The 21,532-nt window shown below is 38.1% G+C and overlaps 1 protein-coding gene across 1 annotated transcript in view; it reads right to left on the bottom strand.

Moving 5' to 3' along the window:
- Window positions 1–21,532, bottom strand: part of LOC139766615 (histone H4 transcription factor-like) — a 40,375-nt gene that overhangs the window by 11,753 nt on the left and 7,090 nt on the right. Inside the window, exons 3-10 of the mRNA XM_071695477.1 lie at window positions 20,628–20,796; window positions 17,520–17,674; window positions 15,940–16,120; window positions 13,502–13,654; window positions 12,513–12,520; window positions 8,855–9,088; window positions 6,193–6,326; window positions 851–1,061 (exon numbers count right to left, since the gene is read on the bottom strand). Coding sequence (XP_071551578.1) covers window positions 851–1,061; window positions 6,193–6,326; window positions 8,855–9,088; window positions 12,513–12,520; window positions 13,502–13,654; window positions 15,940–16,120; window positions 17,520–17,674; window positions 20,628–20,796 — 1,245 coding nt within the window. The remainder of the gene's footprint in view (window positions 1–850; window positions 1,062–6,192; window positions 6,327–8,854; window positions 9,089–12,512; window positions 12,521–13,501; window positions 13,655–15,939; window positions 16,121–17,519; window positions 17,675–20,627; window positions 20,797–21,532) is intronic.

Raw genomic sequence — 21,532 nt, 5'->3', positions numbered from 1 at the left:
GATGTTTGAGGACAATATGTGGTGTGAGGTGGTTTGATCAAGTAAGTAATAATAGGGTAAGAGACATGTGTGGTAATAAAAAGAGTGCGGTGAGAGAAGAAGAAGAGGGTGTTTTGAAATGGTTTGGTCAAATGGAGAGAATGAGTGAGGAAAGATTGACTAAGAGGATATATGTGTCAGAGGTGGAGGGAACGAGAAGTGGGAGACCAAATTGGAGGTGGAAAGATGGAGTGAAAAAGATTTTGAGTGATTGGGGCCTGAACATGCAGGAGGGTGAAAGGCATGCAAGGAATAGAGTGAAGTGGAGCGATGTGGTATACCGGGGTCGACGTACTGTCAATGGATTGAACCAGGGCATGTGAAGCATCTGGGGTAAACCATGGAAAGTTCTGTGGGGCCTGGATGTGGCAAGGGAGCTGTGGTTTCGGTGCATTATTACATGACAGCTAGAGACTGAGTGTGAACGAATGGGGCCTTTGTTGTCTTTTCCTAGAGCAACCTCGCTCACATGAGGGGGGAGGGGGTTGTTATTCCATGTGTGGCGAGGTGAAGATGGGAATGAATAAAGGCAGACAGTATGAATTATGTACATGTGTACATATGTATATGTCTGTGTGTGTATATAGATGTATACATTGAGTTGTATAGGTGTGTATATTTCCGCGTGTGGGCGTGTATGTACATACATGTGTATGTGGGTAGGTTTGGTCATTATTTCGTCTGTTTCCTTGCGCTACCTTGCTAACGCGGGAGACAGCGACAAAGCAAATATATATATATGACATAACTGTGAGCTATAGCTGACAAAAACTGATTCCATAACTATCTTGAAAATCAAAATATTACTCACTTGACAAACATAATTCTGTTTTCCATTCCTCGGTGTGAGTGGGCCAGCCTTGCTATTTACTGGGATGGACGAAAAGCTTGGCGATGATGGAGGGGAATCCACTTCTTCTTCTTGTAAATTTTCCTCATCCTCCCCAATTTCTTGTGTCAGTTCAATGCTCTCATATCGAACTGTTTGAAGTCTATAAAATCCATCTTCATCTTGTTTGTACCTACCCACAGAAAAATGAAGTCAAGTACTAAGGTTCTTAAACACAAAAAAAAAAGGATCTCCTTGTATAAAGATCTGCTTTGATGCAAGAGAGAATATTTTCTTCAATTAAAAGGGGAATGTTATAAAATATCCTATCCTAAGGTGTGCAAATGACACTAGACAATTTTCTTATCATGCTAAATGTAAACATAGTCCCATTATGCCAAATGGTAGGTGGGTCACAAGTTCTTTGAACCAGCTGCAATGAGCCATCACCTAAAAAAGGTAAAAACAACCACTGCAGCTAAATAATTCACTCACAGCATCAACACAGCTTATCTAAATTCCACAGAATTCCATTTGTTACTGGATGCTCTCATTTGTCAAATGCATGAATACATTCTGAGACTGTTCCACACACCTCCATTCTCCTAACAACATCTGCTTTAATATGATTACATCATTCCTCTCATCATGTGAATATTATTACAGGTTGTATCTCATTAATCTGGCAACTTTGGGACCTGGACATTGCCAGACCACAGAAAATGCCTGAAAACATAAATTGACCCCAAAAGGGACCCCATATGAAAACATATGGCCAACCCCTAGTCTTGCCACCTCATTCCACATACATTGTGTTATCAAAGGTAGAACAAAGCTTAAAACAGGAAACAATATAACCATTAATACTTGCAAACACGGTTTTTATTGTTACATCAGGTTACATCAGAAGTACATCAGGGTCAACAGGGTCAGCAGAGTGTTCATAGTCAACAGTGTCTCCAGGATCATAGTATCTTCAGGATATGCAGGGACAGCAGTGTCTTCACGGTCAGCAGTGTCTCAAAAATCAGCAGGGTCTTCAGAGTATGCAGGGTCATCAGAGTCTCCATGGTCAGTAAATATCTGCACATCAGGGGCAGGGGAGGTGCACGGAAGTGGATTTTATAAGCTGAACTGAGCCTTGGCAGTCATTAACGACCTTCTTCACCCAAAGCTGCAACATAGCTTGCTTCTGGTATTTTGGCTTTTCCTGGATTAATTTTCTTTGAATCAAATAAATGGACATAATTTCTTGCTCTGTTACAAAATCCCTTTGCTCCAGTTCTGCAATTAAATCTCTCATCATCTGGGTACATTTATCAATAGAAATTCTTTCTTCCACCATCTCATTTTCCTCTGCACTTTCTTCATGATGATCTTGTTTCTTCTCACCTTGCTAAGCCATCTCCACAACTTCTTGATCAGTTGGTTGATAAATAACAGGTTTATCATTATCAATGTTCATCCATACTTCTAGGCTTTCCTCTGTAATCTATTTGGTTATTGCAAGACACTTTGGGTTATTCATACTCCTAACATACTCAAACAATTCTTGGATCAATATCTTTTCACTAAAAACTCTAAATCCAGAGAAGTCAGGTTCATTACTTTCCTCATCCTGAAACATTAAGTTTGTGCCAGCCACATTGCAATGTACTTTTCTCAAATGTATTCCAAGCAGAGGATAGTGCCCATAACATATCCTTTAAGTAAAATTCCTTCATGAAATCTGCAGGATGCTTCCCATTACTCATTGTGACAAGGAAATGATGTAAATAGATTTCAATGAACATATATGCAGTTAGGAGGGAGGTATAGACCAAAAGATTTTCTCTTAATGAAAGTTCAGCTTTGGGGTGTACCAAACAATTATCTAAAATCAGAAATATTCTACACTTTGGATTGAGGCAAACAGAGTTACAGCGTGCTCTAGCTTCGAGCACAAAGTAATTTTCAAACCATTTTTCATTACCATGGTAGATAAGTGGAAGAATTTTCACGACTTTAAAGGCCCTTACCAATTACCGTTAACTTCGTTTTATGTGTTCCTGCAGCATTGCTGCAGCCAAATTACCCTACCATTGGAATCCTTACCCCGGGCTGGAGACTCCTTAATATCTTGAGAAGGGTTTTTCATGGCATACAACAACAATACAGGGTAGATGCATCTGCATTATACCCTTATTCTGGGATTAAGTTTTCTGCTGCCACTAATTGTACAGATTCATCCACAAACTTTGTCACAGCTTCCGTGTCAGCACTAAGCTTTTCACCTCACACACTATGTACTGAAATTACATGTCTCCACTTAAATATGTTTAACCATCCTTGTGAATATTCAGTCATAGTCTAGCTTTAGTTTTCGATGGAAAACTTTGGCCTGCTCAAAAAGCATCTCCCAGAAATGCTTACACCATCACAGAGAATAAACTACATTCATAAAAGCACTGTCTAATTCTGTACTCCTGGCACCATTCAAAGTTTTCTAAAACTTCAAACTTTTCTGGCTTTCATTTTCAGCAAAAAAAATTCAAATATGCTCCTTTTGTTTCTTTAAGTCATACACAGTTGATGATCTGATCTCAAAGTACTCACACACACAAAGTTTTTACAAATGTTTCTAAATCAACTCTTTTTTAGTAACCCTACCTTTTCAAGCATAGATAATGATTTCTGCTTACACTTATTAGCACTAGCATCATCTTCTGCATCTCGGTCTCCTGAATGATATCCTGAAGGGCAAAAATACAGCTGAATATAAAAAATTAACAGAACTGTTAATTAGCTCACCTGCAGTGGAACCACTATTCCTTCAGACATACCCATTTTGCTCTCCATGATAACGTTCTCGCCTTCAACACATTCTTCAACACACCCAGAACCTTCGCCCCTCCCCCACCCTGTGACTCACTTCTGCTTCCATGGTTCCATCTGCTGCCAAGAAGAATGTGTGGAAGTCGAGAACATTATCTCGGGAAGCAAAAATGGGTATGTTTGAAGGAATAGTGGTTCCAACTATGTTATATGGTTGCGAGGCATGGGCTATGATAGAGTTGTGTGGAGAAGGGTGGATTTGCTGGAAATGAGATGTTTCAGGACAATGTGTGGTGTGAGATGGTTTGATCGAGTAAGTAATAGTAGGGTAAGAGAGATGTGTGGTAATAAAAAGAGTGTGGTTGAGAGAGCAGAAGAGGGTGTTTTGAAATGGTTTGGTCACATGGATAGAATGAGTGAGGTAGCGCAAGGAAACAGACGAAAGAATGGCCTAACCCACCCACATACACATGTATATACATACACATCCACACATGCAAATATACATACCTATACATCTCAATGTATATTTTTTTTTTTTTTTTTCAAACTTCGCTATTTCCCGCATTAGCGAGGTAGCGTTAAGAACAGAGGACTGGGCCTTTGAGGGAATACCCTCACCTGGCCCAATTCTCTGTTCCTTCTTTTGGAAAATTGAAAAAAAAAAAAAAAAATGTATATATATGTATATGTATATGTATATGTATATGTATATGTTTTTATCGAGGATGTAAGGCATGTGTACGTGTAGGAAGAGAGGAAAGTGATTGGTTCTCAGTGAATGTAGGTTTGCGGCAGGGGTGTGTGATGTCTCCATGGTTGTTTAATTTGTTTATGGATGGGGTTGTTAGGGAGGTAAATGCAAGAGTTTTGGAAAGAGGGGCAAGTATGAAGTCTGTTGGGGATGAGAGAGCTTGGGAAGTGAGTCAGTTGTTGTTCGCTGATGATACAGCGCTGGTGGCTGATTCATGTGAGAAACTGCAGAAGCTGGTGACTGAGTTTGGTAAAGTGTGTGGAAGAAGGAAGTTAAGAGTAAATGTGAATAAGAGCAAGGTTATTAGGTACAGTAGGGTTGAGGGTCAAGTCAATTGGGAGGTGAGTTTGAATGGAGAAAAACTGGAGGAAGTGAAGTGTTTTAGATATCTGGGAGTGGATCTGGCAGCGGATGGAACCATGGAAGCGGAAGTGGATCATAGGGTGGGGGAGGGGGCGAAAATTCTGGGAGCCTTGAAGAATGTGTGGAAGTCGAGAACATTATCTCGGAAAGCAAAAATGGGTATGTTTGAAGGAATAGTGGTTCCAACAATGTTGTATGGTTGCGAGGCGTGGGCTATGGATAGAGTTGTGCGCAGGAGGATGGATGTGCTGGAAATGAGATGTTTGAGGACAATGTGTGGTGTGAGGTGGTTTAATCGAGTGAGTAACGTAAGGGTAAGAGAGATGTGTGGAAATAAAAAGAGCGTGGTTGAGAGAGCAGAAGAGGGTGTTTTGAAGTGGTTTGGGCACATGGAGAGGATGAGTGAGGAAAGATTGACCAAGAGGATATATGTGTCGGAGGTGGAGGGAACAAGGAGAAGAGGGAGACCAAATTGGAGGTGGAAAGATGGAGTGAAAAAGATTTTGTGTGATCGGGGCCTGAACATGCAGGAGGGTGAAAGGAGGGCAAGGAATAGAGTGAATTGGAGCGATGTGGTATACCGGGGTTGACGTGCTGTCAGTGGATTGAATCAAGGCATGTGAAGCGTCTGGGGTAAGCCATGGAAAGCTGTGTAGGTATGTATATTTGCGTGTGTGGACGTATGTATATACATGTGTATGGGGGGGGGGGGGTTGGGCCATTTCTTTCGTCTGTTTCCTTGCGCTACCTCGCAAACACGGGAGACAGCGACAAAGTATAATAAAAAAAAATATAAGAATATGTATATGTATATATACACACACACAGACATACATATATACACAAGTACATAATTCATACTGTTTGCCCTTATTCATTCCCGTTGCCACCCCACCACAAATGAAATAACAACCCTGTCCCCCTTCATGTGCGCGAGGTAGCACTAGGAAAAGACAACAAAGGCCACATTCATTCACACTCAGTCTCTAGCTGTCATGTATACTGCACCAAAACCACAGCTCCCTTTCCACATCCAGGCCCCACAGAACTTTCCATGGTTTACCCCAGACGCTTCACATGCCCTGGTTCAATCCACTGACAGCACGTCGACCCCAGTATACCACATCATTCCAATTCACTCTATTCCTTGTACGCCTTTCAACCTCCTGCATGTTCAGGCCCCGATCACTCAAAATCTGCAATGTCAATAGGCCTTGCCCATAATACTGATGAAGTAAAACAAATATTCTTGCCTCTCTCCAGAATTCAGTAAAGCAAAAACAAAAACTTTATAAAGTGGTCATAAAACAGTATTGGAATTGGAGGATACAGCAATGGTTATAAATCATATAACATATGACTAAGTAATAAACATCTAAGTATGCTTTCTCACCTGAAACGTGTGTGTCCTACAGGCCAAACAAAACTATGTACTTTAATCAGGTGTTTCGTCAGCCCATCTCCAATGCTGAATTTTGCATTGCACATATGACATGCATAGTGATACTTTCTTAAACCATTATGAATCTGAAATAAGTCAGAGTAAATGCTTGTAAGTAATCTGTAGCACCAAATGTTGAAGAAAAAATTCTCACTGGTCAGCCTGTAACAAACAGAAATGAGAAGCACACTGTTTTAAGTACTGTAATACCTTTACTACAATTTAACTCCATTTATACTAAGGTATCTCATCCTTTATCTCATCCAAAAAATTTTTACATCAAATTTCACGCTTATCCATAGGTAAAGACTTAGTGATTCCTTAACGAATTCCATTTATGATGTGCAAAATATAAAAACTGCAATATTGGAGCACAGCCAAGACTGAATTTATGTGAGGTCAGGTTGGGCACCATATTCCTCAGGAGAGGAGTGAGTCGGATGCAACCTTGTTACTTGTTATGTAATACATTAATCAAAAACATTAAACTGTTCCAGGGTTAAAATACACATCAGTCAATTCTTATATTATCTTCCCACAACTGCTAATTTCCCATTTTCTTATCTACTGCTTCCAATTACTTCCACTTCTCACCTTATATTCTCATCACCTTAAAACAATATATGTATATTTTCTGAAGAAACTTCATCATCTAAATAATATTCTTACTTCTAAATCATGCCAAGAGAAACTGCTTTCCTTATGTAACAGCAAAATGAAAGTGTGGAATATTATATAACAGATATTCCTTATGTAATCAACAGTTCAAGGTATGGAGACAGTCACTGACAAAAATTATTCAGGAAAATTCAGTTTACATTAAAAGCCCTAAGGATTTGGCATTTATGCTTTAGTACCACAGAAAAGTAAAGGTACTGAAAGGCTTGTAAAATTGCAAACTGTAGCCTTAAGAATTTCTCTTTGCTGCTTTATAACAAATCAAGTAGTCAATACATGAAGAGAAACAGGTATGCCTAGTATGGAAGCAGGAATACTACAAATTCTCAACACAGGGCTGAAGCTTCTACATAGTGATCCAGATATTGTAGTCTCTGCTGAATTTTCCAAGCATCTAAATCATGAAACACATGAATCGATATGAATCTAGGCAACAGCCACCAACATGAAAAGGTTTAGATCCCACCAAGAGCGCAAAATTTGAAAACAACAGCACTTTTCTGTCTAATTGGCAGATAACTCTTTCATATCACTGTAACTACCTATCCACTTTGAGTAATCACACATGACCTTTACTTTTAACGTTTCCAAAATCAGCATTTTTGAACACAAGCAATATCTCCAAACTAAAAATAACATAAAAGAATATATTAATGTCTCTTCTTTCTGCCAATGGGATGACTGAAAGAGCCACAACAGTAACTCAGACCAATGATACGAAAGTACAAAAGAACTCAAACTTATTTGCTTGCCATACCCATTGCTTATAAGCTCACAAAAACTAAAACTACAGTAATTGTCTCTGGCACTCGATCTTCACTACTTTTCTAAATATCCTTAGACTAGAATGTAACTACATGCTTATCTCTGAAGCCAGTTAAACATATGCATGCATTACTGATTAATGAATACAAGTCAAATTGAAGTGGATTCCCTTTCAAACAGATCCCCATGAACATATTAATGCAGATGCTTTAACCACATTTTCACCATATTTAGAGGCTGTCTGAATGCAATACTGAGTTGTTAAAAAGAAGTTAAAAAAGTCAAAAAAATCTAGCTGATATACTTGAAGCAGATGCATGTGAATGGCCACTAACGTTCATTTTCCAAAATAATGAAATGCATCTAATGGATCATGTTTGGAGAAAGTATCAAGCTCAGAAGACTACAAGATGCAGCTGATAATTCAAGGCTAGGCTAAAGCTACTATTGGCACTTCAGCTTCTGTGGAAATGTCATTCATATGAACCAGAAAAGTGTGTTGGCAGAGTTGTGGACAAACAGCACAGCAATATACCTTCAATTATAGAAAAAAAAAATCATGTTAGGTTTAAACAATACTTAAAAAATGGCATAGCTCCTTTCTTTAAATGTCATTATGAAAATATTGTTTGCTAATGCAGTGAACCAACTTTGTAACATTTAATGTCATACTCATCTACTCACTGGGGTCTGACAAATCCTTTTGCACTTTTTCTATATGGGATGAACATGGGGTGGACAATAAATAACCTCCTTCCTTAGGGCAAAACTAAACTACACTGATTTACTACACTATCAATGATTTGAATCTACTAGAATCAAAGCCTATGCTGGTTTATACAATTTTATGAATATCACAGAATTTCCCATGCCACACAATGTATCCCATATCTATGGCAAGATAATCATAAAAATGAAAACAGTCATCATATTAAGAGGAATTACGTACCAGTAACAGATATGAATGTGTCAAATGATCTCACATCTACATTTGTGTAAGTATATATCCAAACCATTTTTTCTAACAGAGTTTGTATATAATTCTAAATCATGACTTTTTACACATGAGAAATCTCTGGGAAATATCTCTCCCTTCAAAAAGCAGAGTAATGAAATAAGGAATAAAGGTAGTTGGGTATATTCAATATAATTACACAACTATTAATCTCACCCTTTTTATATGCCTGTTCAATGTAGATACTGCACGGCATTTAAATTCACAGTCATGGAAAGGGCAAACATATGCAGGTTCTTCTGAGTGGACAGACAGGTGTCGAGTTAAATCTGTAATAGCTGCAAAACTGAAAAATAAACAAATGTCATAATGAAGAATGTACCATAAAATGAGATAAAAAGACAAATGCAAAACAGATTTACAGACAAACACATAATCATACAAAACAGTCTTAAAAAGACAGAAAAAGTAACACAATCTCTCTCTCTCTCTCTCTTTCTCCTATTGTCCCTTCCCCTTCCTCCCTCTCACACATTCACATGCCTAACCCCCTCTACCTCAACTAGTTTATCTGATTAAAGAAATGCAATAAGCGTTCTCAAATACAAAATACGTATAGCTCTTTAAAAGAAACCAAGACATTTTCATCTTTTCATCAAACATACACTAAGTGTTCTCAAATACAAAATAAAGCATGTCTCGCTCTTTAAATGAAATTGAGACATTTTCATCTTTTCATCAAAAATAGCAATAATTTGGAAAACAAAAGACATTAGTTTGTGATGCTCTTATTACTGTATAGTCTTAATCTATCTTATTTATATTTATTTACTTGTCTATAATCATAAAATATGCTCTCAATTCAATGAAGTGGCTCATGTAAATGTTGCTTTTTAAATCTCCCATACAATATCTCAAACCATGCCTAGTGTAATAAATAAAAACATGAACTTCCATCCTTACCCTGGTGCTTCTTGCCTTTTCACTTTGCTCTTTACACTAATTTGTCAAATGAAACTAACGTCTCCATTCACATCTCTCCTATGAATATAACATATCCATTGCACCCAATCCCAAATCATTCCTCTGGCTTCCTCAAATGAAATGTTCCTAGCCCTAATCCATTCTCTCACTGTATCTACCTACCTTTTCCATAGCCTACCTCTTCTTCTTGAATCTTTAATTGTACTGTAATTTATCTTTCCAACCAACCTATCATATGCCATACATTCTACAAGAATTAACCATCTTCAGGTTTTCACCCACACTTGTTTCTGAGGATTTTTTTAACACCAGTCCTCTGTTCTTAATGCTACCTTGCTAATGCGGGAAATGGCGAATAGTTTGAAAAAAAAAAAAAAACCTTTTATACATCTTTACTTTTCATTTGGGAGCGGGGGGCTGGAAATCCTCCCCTCTCAGTTTTTTTTAATTTTCCAAAAGAAGGAACAGAGAGGGGGGCCAGGTGGGGATGTTCCCTCAAAGGTCCAGTCCTCTGTTCTTGACGCTACCTTGCTAATGCGGGAAATGGCGAATAGTATAAAAAAAAAAAAAAAAAAAAACTTTTCATTCAATCTGTCCCTGTTTCTGAGTATTCTACACAAGTTATCCATCTCTACTGCTCTGCTTATTCCTATAAAAAACTTGGGTTTCACATCCATACATTTGAGTTGGACAAGAGTGCCTTCAAACAAACTTCCTGCACACACACCATACTGAATTTTTTTCTGTTCATCAAAGCTTTCAGTGCACCTTCAATTTTTCTACCTTGTAAGACTACTCTCAACCTCAGCTTTCCTACTACCATCCTTACAGAACTTTACTCTTAAACTTTTTAATTAACCCACAGCTTCCAGTCTTTTTACCATTCAGGCTGATGAAGGTTCTTACCTCACTAACACAAGAAACAGCAATCAAGCATAATAAAATAATGAATAATATATGTCGAGTAAGTAATGAAAGGGTAAGAGAGATGTGTGGAAATGAAAAGAGTGTGGTTGAGAAAGCAGAAGTAGGTGCGTTGAAATTGCTTGGACATATGGAGAGAATGAGTGAAGAAAGATTAACAAAGAAGATGTATGTGTTCAAGGTGGAGGGAACAAGAAGGAGACCAAATTGGAGGGGGAAGGATGGAGTGAAAAAGATTCTGAGTGATCAGGGCCTTGAACATACAGGAGAGTGAGAGGCATGCAAGGAATAGAGTGAATTGGAACGATGCGGTATACCGGGTCAACGTGAATATGCACGTGTATGTATGTATATGTCTGCATATGTGTATGCATATGTATGTATATGTTGATAAGTATATGTATGTATATATGCATATGTGGATATTTATGTATATATATATGTATATGAATGGCTGGGCCATTCTGTTTCCTTACGTTATCTCGCAAGTGATTAGAGGATTGTTTTGGTGAAGATTCACCACACCAACATTCAAGATACATAAAAATTATGTTTTTTAATTGCATGAAATGTTAATATGGTATAATTACAGTGATCTTGTTTGTCTCTCTCATCTAGGTTAGGTCACGCCAACAAGTTTTAAGAAACTACAAGGTGAAAAGATGAGAAAGTCTGTTTAAAGAATGAAAAATATATGAAAATGTAGCTTCAAAAGTGATAGCAAGTAGTGCAGTTTTGGCAAATGTGTAATTGATATGATGTTAAAGGTAACACGAAAATAGGACACTATGAATCTTATAATTGGAAGTGATCAGTTTCCGGCACGCTATCCATTCATTGCAGACACTTAAAGTGAGTCTATTTGTACAGTCCGTAGTGGAATAATGAAGTTGAGCTATTGGAATGTGAATAAGAGCATTATTAGTGACATTGTGTGTGAGGCACAGTAATGGAGCGTATGGAGAAAATCTGAGTGATATGAAGTGTTTGATATCTGGGAATGACTGTCACGATGTGAAACCAGAAGCAAGTGAATAAGGTGGAGGGCGAAAATTTAGGAGTTGAAAAATGTTGTGGAAGTCGTAGAATACAATGTATCTCGGATATATTGATATGAAATAAGAATAGATAGAGATTATGATTTTGAGGAAAAAAGGTTATAGTAAGTGATAGGGTCAAGTCAATTGGGAGGTAAGTTTGAATGGAGAAAAACTGGAGAAGTAAAGTTTTTAGATACTGGAGGATCTGGCAGCGGATGGAACCATGGAAGCGGAAGTGGATCATAGGGTGGGGAGGGGCGAAAATCCTGGGAGCCTGGAAGAATGTTGGGAAGTCGAGAACATTATCTCGAAAGCAAAACAAAGGGTATGTTTGAAGGAATAGTGGTTCCAACAATGTTGTATGGTTGCGAGGCGTGGGCTATGGATAGAGTTGTGCGCAGGAGGATGGATGTGCTGGAAATGAGATGTTTGAGGACAATGTGTGGTGTGAGGTGGTTTGATCGAGTAAGTAACGTAAGGGTAAGAGAGATGTATGGAAATAAAAAGAGCGTGGTTGAGAGAGCAGAAGAGGGTGTTTTGAAATGGTTTGGGCACAAGGAGAGAATGAGTGAGGAAAGATTGACCAAGAGGATATATGTGTCGGAGGTGGAGGGAATGAGGAGAAGAGGGAGACCAAATTGGAGGTGGAAAGATGGAGTGAAAAAGATTTTATGTGATCGGGGCCTGAACATGCAGGAGGGTGAAAGGAGGGCAAGGAATATCTTAAACTAAAGTACACCTATCAAATAACACTAAGCTGATATGCTTTCTAAACAACATCCTTTCATCCACAAGAGTGTAGTTTACATTATTTCTACATGAAATTTTTACAAAATACCTCCAAACTTCTATCTTTTCCTAATACAGCAGAGTCAGGATATTGCATGGTTTGATGTAAAACGATATAGCACATGCACCTAAATTACTCCCAATACTGTAACACAAGACATCACAATAAAGTGAAAGCCCAAATGCCACATGCCAATGTATGCTGATGCTGTGCATGCCATTCAATCCACCACATCAGTTCTCTATTAGCATTCAAGAGTGAGGACACATCGTATGCTACTCATAGATTTTTACACTTCCGCCAACTTGAACCAGTCACCACCATGCTCATGCATCCAGCAAGTATTCCTGCTACAAGCAAACCTACCATGAGGGAAAAATGATCTGCACTAAGAACAGTAGAAGGTAAATTCTGTGACATAAATATGTGCAGTACAGCAGTCTACAGTTTAGAACAAATACAGTTTAGAAAGATGAGTAGCATATGTCTGGCAGTTCAAAATGTATATCTTCCTTGGTGAACAATGCAGTAAATTGTTCTCTTTACACATTTCTTATACAGTTCTCTTCAGTGTAGTATGGTCTTATCTAATACATAAACTAATTATCTACATATTCAGACACACTATAGGAAAACACTTACCTAGCCTATCCCAGATCCCCCAAAAAATGTGGATGACAAATTTTGTTTGTATTGTAAATTACTTGAATAACATTTTGAGCACTCTTTTGTTACATTGTACCTATTAGTTAATGAAAATTTCTAACAAATTTCCTTGCTTTTCTAGACACACAGTCCCTGACCCATTTTTTTACATGGAAACAGATGTCATGACATAGAGCAGTTTGATATTGCACAAACTTTACCTATTTTGTGTTATATCCTGACCATACTGCACTGACTTTTCAAATTCAATAAAAAAGCTTTCTCTTAACTCTAACAATGTTTGGCAATGTTCTATCTTTACTGCTTAAAATTATTAATTTCTTCATATTCCACACTCTCACTATCTCGATTTAAGCATCCCTCAATCTTAATTGCAAAACCGTTTTGCCTCTTTGCCTAATTTCTCAAATCTAATTGGTACCAGTTACTTCAGCTCATATAATATACAGGCCAACTTACAGTCAAGGGGTATTTGGCGAGTACAGTGATCATAAAACTTAGTATTGGAAGAGTATATTCCACCACAGTTCGGACAGCCAACAATCTTTTCTTGTGTGTGACTGCGAACATGATCTCTCAAGCGAACATTACGTTTGAAAGCTGCTGTACAACCTGTAAAAGAAATATAGTGTACTAAATCTCCTAATAGTAAATCACAAATGAAAATGTATAGAAATTATGAATTCCTTAAAAAAGATGCACTAGATCTATCTATCTATAGATAGATGGCCCAGATTACAGCTAATCATACTAACATTAAATTTTCTCCATACATCATTGTTTCATTGTGTTCAGGTAAAGGCTTATCTTTTGAAAATAATGCCATGCCACCCTGGCAGAGTTCTAAAAAGCTTACAATCTAGAGGAAGCATGCTAGCCTTGAACTTTATCACAGTAAAATTAAGATTTTTTTCTATACATATTTGCCACTTCCCACAACAGCAAGGTAGTGTCATAAATGAAAGACTGAGCCTTAGAGGGAAAAATCCTTACTTGGCTCTTTTCTCTGTTCCTTCTTTTGGGAAAGTAAAACAGGAGATGATTTCCAGCCCCCTGCTCCCATCTCTTTTAGGTGCCTTTAACAACATGCAGGGAATACATGGGAAGAATTCTTCCTTACCATAATGAATTTTTTTCCCTTGTCTGCAACTTTCAGATTTTCCATACACCTTACACAATATGCTTCATTTTACTGCATGATTCATTAACACCCCAGAAATCTTGAAACAACTTCCACTCTTTTTAATATCATGCTATCTATGAGCAAACTCAACACTACGAAAAAAACACAGTTGAATTGCCATGTCATGCCAGTGTGTTCCTTTAACTTTCCACTTATCCCTTAAACTGTGCAATTCATCTTATGCGACTCCCCAGTGCTTAAAAATTCTTTAAACTCAGGGTATTTCTTCCTTACAGAAAAGTATGTAAAATATACAAAAGTGAAGAAAAACCCTTGTGATGTAGTATACTTCTTTAAACTGGTGTGGTAGGGTTTTAAAAGGTGGATGGCCAGTTTACAATAATTGTTTTTCCTAGCATGATTCATTCATATAACTATCTATCCATCTATCTATCTATCTATTCAACTATTTATCTACATATCTATCTCTCTGATCCCAGCTCCCTCAAGGAATGCCATTAAGGGGGTGGACACAGCAAGTCTCCATAATTAGTGAATGCCAGTGCCACTTCTTAGCTTTTAATGCCTCATCCTTAACAGGCCGATGACAGAGGGCAACTCTAGTCCAGTGTTTCCAGTGGCTCCTACCTAATGTTCCCACCAACTATTTCCACCTAATGATCATGCCTACTGTTTCAAACTACTACTTTTATCTAATGCTCCTGCCTAATGTTCCTACCTAGTACTTTTACTTAACATTTCTACCTAATGTTCCAGCCTAATGTTCCCATCCACTACTTATTCTTTTGCTCCTACCATTTTGCCAAAAGGCAGGGCTAGCACATAGTGCTTACCGCAGGAAAAACGAGCTATAAAAAATGAGCTGTGTGAGTTGTGGTGTCAGGTGTTACGTATGACAAGGAGAGACTGTTTGTGGACAGAATGCCAGTAGACCACATGTTAATGAGGCAGAAAGAAAAGAAAGCTACCTGAGTCAGAGTGCAACTTGACATCCACTGAAGTTCTGGCTCATTAAACAGATGTCACTAACCTTCCCTGGAAATCCTCCCCTCCAGATTTTAATTTTCCAAAAGAAGAAACACAGAAGGGAGCCCAGGGAGAAATTTTCCCTCCAAGGCTCAGTCCTTTGTTCTTAATGCTACCTTGCTAATGTGGGAAATATGGAATATGTATGACAAAAAATCATATATGTAAAATATCTTAATTCATGTCTAAATACATTTCCAAATACATGTAAATCTGCGTGAATATATGTAAACATGAGTAAACTTAGTAAGGATATTCCAAAATAGGCCCAGTCCTCTGTTCCTAACGCTACCTCGCTAACGAGGGAAATGGCGAATAGTTTAAAAGAAAAAGAAAAAAGAGTAAACTTATATGCCAGTCCGAAAGGAATCACAAGGGATTGAATGAACATCGTTGGTTTTATCAGCTTATGTTTATGTATGACATAATCAGGGTCAAAGAAAGGAAAATACATAAACATAAATTGGGTTCATACAGTGAGGGAGAAATCATCCCTACATGACATTTGACTGTCATGGAAAAGTGGCTGTATGCTATGTTTTGTTAACTGAACATCACTTTAGCGACAGTGCCATGTAGAGATGATCCTTCTACAGCTGTATCATCACACTTCTTGTTTGCATGCTCTCAGAAATTTCCATCCCCATATCATCTCACATTAACAGAAAGCATTTTTTTAATAATTACCTGTATCATACACCAATAATCATTGATTTATTAGACCTACCTTCCCAAGCACAATCATAAGTCCCTTTGCTTTCAGGAGCGTCAGTACACTTAGCATGGCCTTGAACATGCCAGTAGAAATCTTGAGCAGAAGCAAATCTAAGAACACAGCTATCCCACATGCACTGGAAGGCTTCTGGGATCTCTGGGATCATGTTACGACCACTGGAATCCAGTATACACTAAAAAGACAAAATCAGATTAATACCAATATCAATATCAATAAATGATGCTGTCATAATTTTCAATCTAATTCTAAACAGCCAGGATAAGCCTAAAATCTGAATATCACAAAGGGTAACAACTTCCCAACTCATGTTTTTATCCTCTTCTATAGAGATTGTTGATATAAGGCTACTTAACTTAAGATTAGGTATCAACAGCTTCAGAAATGTTATTCAGACTGTGACATACAACAAAATGCAAATTCTACCAATATCTCTTTCAAACTGTCCCTCATTTCCCTTGGTTAAATTTTAAAACATGATTCATCCTTTCAATAACATACACATGTTGGGCATAATATATCCTCCACTACAAAGTCTGCTTCCCAAAAGCCAAGGGCATTGCACAGGTGCTGTACTTATCTTTCTTGTGAATAGCTATTTCACAGCTACAGTAACTCTATTTGCCCCATTATAGAGTACTGCCTACAGATATCTGGGGTGGTTCTATGTCCATCTCCTTATTGGCCAGAGCAGAATCAAATGCCTTCAATCTTAATAATTCTTCAAGTATCACCTCTCTCCAACCATCCCTTTCAGTGTACCTTTATATTGCTCCCCTCTCCCCATGATACATGTGTCAATTTGACCACTGCTCTTATAAGCTGTCTGCATGTGTTCCTGGCACCAATATTTGGACCCACATTGCACCTGGCTTATGTTTCTCATAGTCTGTTTAAGGAAACCTAACACAAATGCACTGATCATCGTGATAACTCCTTCTTCCTTTGAACAGTGAAGCCATGGATCTCTTTTCTTTGCATCATTTTCCCCTCAACCTCTAACCTTTCTATCTTTAAGAGCCAGGAGCAGAAAAACATGAGGAGCTCTGACTTAAATCTTCATTCTTTCTCTTATCCTAAATACCTTTCATATGTGATGGTAATGACTGAGAATGTTTTGCCCCTGCCATTTCATTTATAGATCTCCCTCCCCCCCCAAAAAAAAAAATGACTAACAGAAAATAATGTCCGAATGTCCTAAAACACACTAAATAACTTCACTCCCATTTAAGTCTCAAACATCTCTTCACCAGATATGCACCCATATGAAACTGCACTCCACAGGTATGTAAAACTTATACTTTCTCATCTGCATTCTGGACACTACCCAATTCAAACACCTACTCAGTATACCCCAAGACCCCTCATGCCCATGATGCAACTTCCCCATTAAGGACACTGATTACTTACTCTCTTGTGCTCATACCACAAGAACATGCACACATAACTATACTACCTGACCTGTGATCCTGCCCACTTTCCTGAGAACTGTGAGAGCTACAAAGAAAGGGATCCTAAGGTGGGAAGGTAAAATAAAGTATATATACTGTACATCAAAAAGTATCTTTCCTTACCTGCTCCTGTCTCTCTTCCATTAGAATTGCACCAATACTCTTTGTCTTTGCATGGAAAGCATGGAAGTAAACATGACGGTCTAACTCCTCCTTCGTGCCACATGCAAACCAACATTCTCTCCAGTAACAGAGATAGCCATCACCTGATGGAGGTCCTGAAAGTGCATCACCAGTTTACTACTTTTTATCAATTAATCCTGTAATGTTTAACACTTCATTGATAAATTCATCATTGCCCTGTACAAGGAAATTAAATTCTCCAGAGTACAAACCAGGTATATGTTAACGAACACTAAGTATCATAATCATCAAACATTTCTTTTTTTCTGTCCCTAATTGCCTTTCCCATCAGGATTATATATTTTGTGAATAACAGCCTCATTTGCACACATCCATCTTACAGCTATAATATATAATATACCAAAACCAAGTCCTAATATCCACAGTCAACCCCCACTAACTACTCCATGATTTACCTTGACTCCTTCATATTCCCTGGTTCAGCCCACTGATAGAACACCAACCACCATACTATATTAATCTAACTTATTCTATCTCATGCACATCTCTTACTCTCCTGCTGAATATTCACACCCCAATACACCACGGCCTCTTTCAAACCAACCTTACAATCTCTCCTTGTTCTCCCACTCCTCCTTGCTCCCTCCATTTGTGACATACAGATTCCATTAGTAGGTCTTTTTTCGTTCATCCTCTGAAAATGATCAACCCAATTTCAGCATACTCTGTTTGGCTTTTCCTATCATACTGTGCATTTAATTTACAACAGATCTATCTTCTTCCTTTCTTCAGCATTCAAGTCCCAATACTCAGATACATACAACACTACTGCATTTCACATTAAAATATCTGATTTTTTAATGAATAATGTGGAATTTGTAAAGTGCTAGAATCCAATACATTAAGGAACCAATTCATTAACCATTATGTATCAAGTATATTTCTTGATATCATTCACACATTCTCAACCCATGCCTAGTACACTGATTCATCAAGCATGACCAATATGTTTAATCACAGTACATCGCCAATCATTCCTTAATGTATTGCTGTCATTATGGAGGTTATGGAGGACCTGGACCAGATCCAAAACAAAAAAGTGTCTTGTTGCTATTCAGCATATTAGTGTCCCCAGACTGAAATGAGTGACATCACAAGGGTCACATTAACAGACAAGCATAGAACTTAGGCTACAGAATGTCTGTTCTATCTATCTATCTATATCTCTGATACCCATTCCCCTAGGGAACTCCCTCAAGGGGGCGGCCACAGAAAAGTCTCCATAACTGTTGAACTTCAGTACCGCTTCTTAGCCTTTAGGGCCTCATCCTCAACAGGCCACTGACAGATTACAACTCTTATGCAGTGTTTTCAGAAGCTTCTACCTAATGTTCCTACCAATTACTTCTACCTAATATGTCTACCTAATATTCCTGCCTAATGTTACAAGCTACTACTTCTACCTAATGTTCCCAGCTAATGTTCTTACCAACAAATTCTACCTAGTGTTTGTACCTAAAGCTCCTGTTTAACATTCCTACCTACTACTTCAATCTATTGCTCCTACTATTTTGCCAAATGGCAGGGCTAGCAGAAAGTACTCACCACATTAAAATCTACAGTTGAAAGGAATGAGCTGTGTGAATTAAGTGTTGTCATGTGTTATTTGATACAAAGAGAGACTTTAATCTGTGGACAAAATGCCAACAGTCAACGTATGGGTGAGGGAGTAAGAAAAGAAAGAAATGTTTATCATACCTCAATAAACATACTAACATGCTAATATTCATGTTTATGTATAAACATGTATGTACTGTATATATATGTATATGTATAAGTGTGTGCATATAGGTATTTATTTTATCATATCTATTTCGCCTTGTCGCTGTCTCCCACGTTAGAAAGGTAGCGCAAGGAAACATACGAAAGAATGGCCAAACCCATCCACATACACATGCATATACATACACATCCACACATGCAAATATACATACCTATACATCTCAACGTATACATATATATACACACACAGACATATACATATATACACATGTACATAATTCATACCGTCTGCCTTTATTCATTCCCATTGCCACCCCACCACACATGAAATAACAATCCCTTCCCCCCTCATGTGCGCGAGGTAGCGCTAGGAAAAGACAACAAGGGCCACTTTCGTTCACACTCAGTCTCTAGCTGTCATGTAATAATGCATCGAAACCACAGCTCCCTTTCCACATCCAGGCCCCACAGAACTTTCCATGGTTTACCCCAGACGCTTCACATGCCCTGGTTCAATCCACTGACAGCAAGTCGACCCCAGTATACCACATCATTCCAATTTACTCTATTCCTTGCACGCCTTTCACCCTCCTGCATGTTCAGGCCCCGATCACTCAAAATCTTTTTCACTCCATCTTTCCACCTCCAATTTGGTTTCCCATTTCTCCTCGTTCCCTCCACCTCTGACACATATATCCTCTTTGTCAATCTTTCCTCACTCATTCTCTCCATGTGACCAAGCCATTTCAAAACACCCTCTTCTGCTCTCTCAACCACACTCTTTTTATTACCACACATCTCTCTTACCCTATTATTACTTACAAGATCAAACCACCTCACACCACATTTTGTCCTCAAACATCTCATTTCCAGCACATCCACCCTCCTGCGCACAACTCTATCCATAGCCCCCGCCTCGCAACCATACAACATTGTTGGAACCACTATTCCTTCAAACATACCCATTTTTGCTTTCTATGATATGCAAGTAATTTGTGGACAGTATTCTTCCTCCCCTTTCCAGGGTAAGCCATAGAAAGTTCTACGGGGCCAGGTTGTGGATAAGGGCACTATGGTTTTGATGCATTACACTTGACAGCTAGAAAAAGGACGTATGCAGATGTGACGTCTCTTTGTCTGTTCCTGGCACTACCTCACTAACAAGGGATATGGTGATCAATTATGAAAAACTGTATATATAGCATGAACTTTCAAGAAATAGACTAGATATGTGGAGTAAGAATAATGAAAGAAATGCAAAAGCATAATATACAAGTTTTGTAGGTCACTTTGCTATCAACATACCTGTTTCAGCAGCAAGGTGATCAGCTACATGGGAAATAAATTTTTCTATCTTCTTATAAACAGCTTCACACCTATTCCACTCACACTTTAGAGATATCAGTTTCATCCGAGCTGCAGCTGAAACTTTTTTCCTGTTAACTGGTTTCTTTGCCTCGGAAAATTCACCACTCTGTGTGCACATACAAAAGCAACATATGATGCAGCACACAGTTAATTGCATGAGCTCACTACAATGCAACTTTTAAAGATATGTGTAACTAACAAACAAAATGGTATGTTCTCATTTCCATTCTGTGTGATATCCAGAAGATTTCACTAGTTTCTATTTTTATGGCTTAAAATTACATCAATTTCACAGATCATTTAGCTGACAATTCATGCTCAAGAAAAGTAATAACTTGTCACACTACTTAACCTGCTTACCATAACTAGCTTGCATAAGATACTTTCTGTAGGATTCACCCAACCAAGTGGGGCCTGGTTTAAAGTGTATGATCTCTACATCATTTCTTTTTTCCTTCCTCTCATTAGTGAAAGTCCCTTCTTCTCATGAAGGATCTAAAGCCGTAACCGCTTATTGATTCAAGCATTACATAGCAATCTTGGATGGATTACGAAATATTACTGGGAGAAAGGTCGAACAGGCATGGCTAAATGACAGTGTCATACATGCAACACGAGTAGCAATAGAAAAGGATTTTGAAAATGCAATGCAGCAAATAATTTCCATTTTATGACAACGAATAATAAAAAAATGACTTGTCAGCAAAATATTACATTCAGTGAATATAGCCAAGGTGTGGGTTCTTAGAAATGATGAATCAAGGTTCAGACACATAATGTAACAGGGCAGTATCAAAGGTGTATAACAATACATATTTTTCAAAGCCAAATTTTCTTTAAGA

Source organism: Panulirus ornatus, chromosome 58, assembly GCF_036320965.1.
Source record: "Panulirus ornatus isolate Po-2019 chromosome 58, ASM3632096v1, whole genome shotgun sequence".
Classification (NCBI taxonomy): Eukaryota; Metazoa; Arthropoda; class Malacostraca; order Decapoda; family Palinuridae; genus Panulirus; species Panulirus ornatus.
The sequence above is the reverse complement of the archived record's forward strand: the minus strand, read 5'-3'. Positions and strand labels throughout refer to the sequence as shown.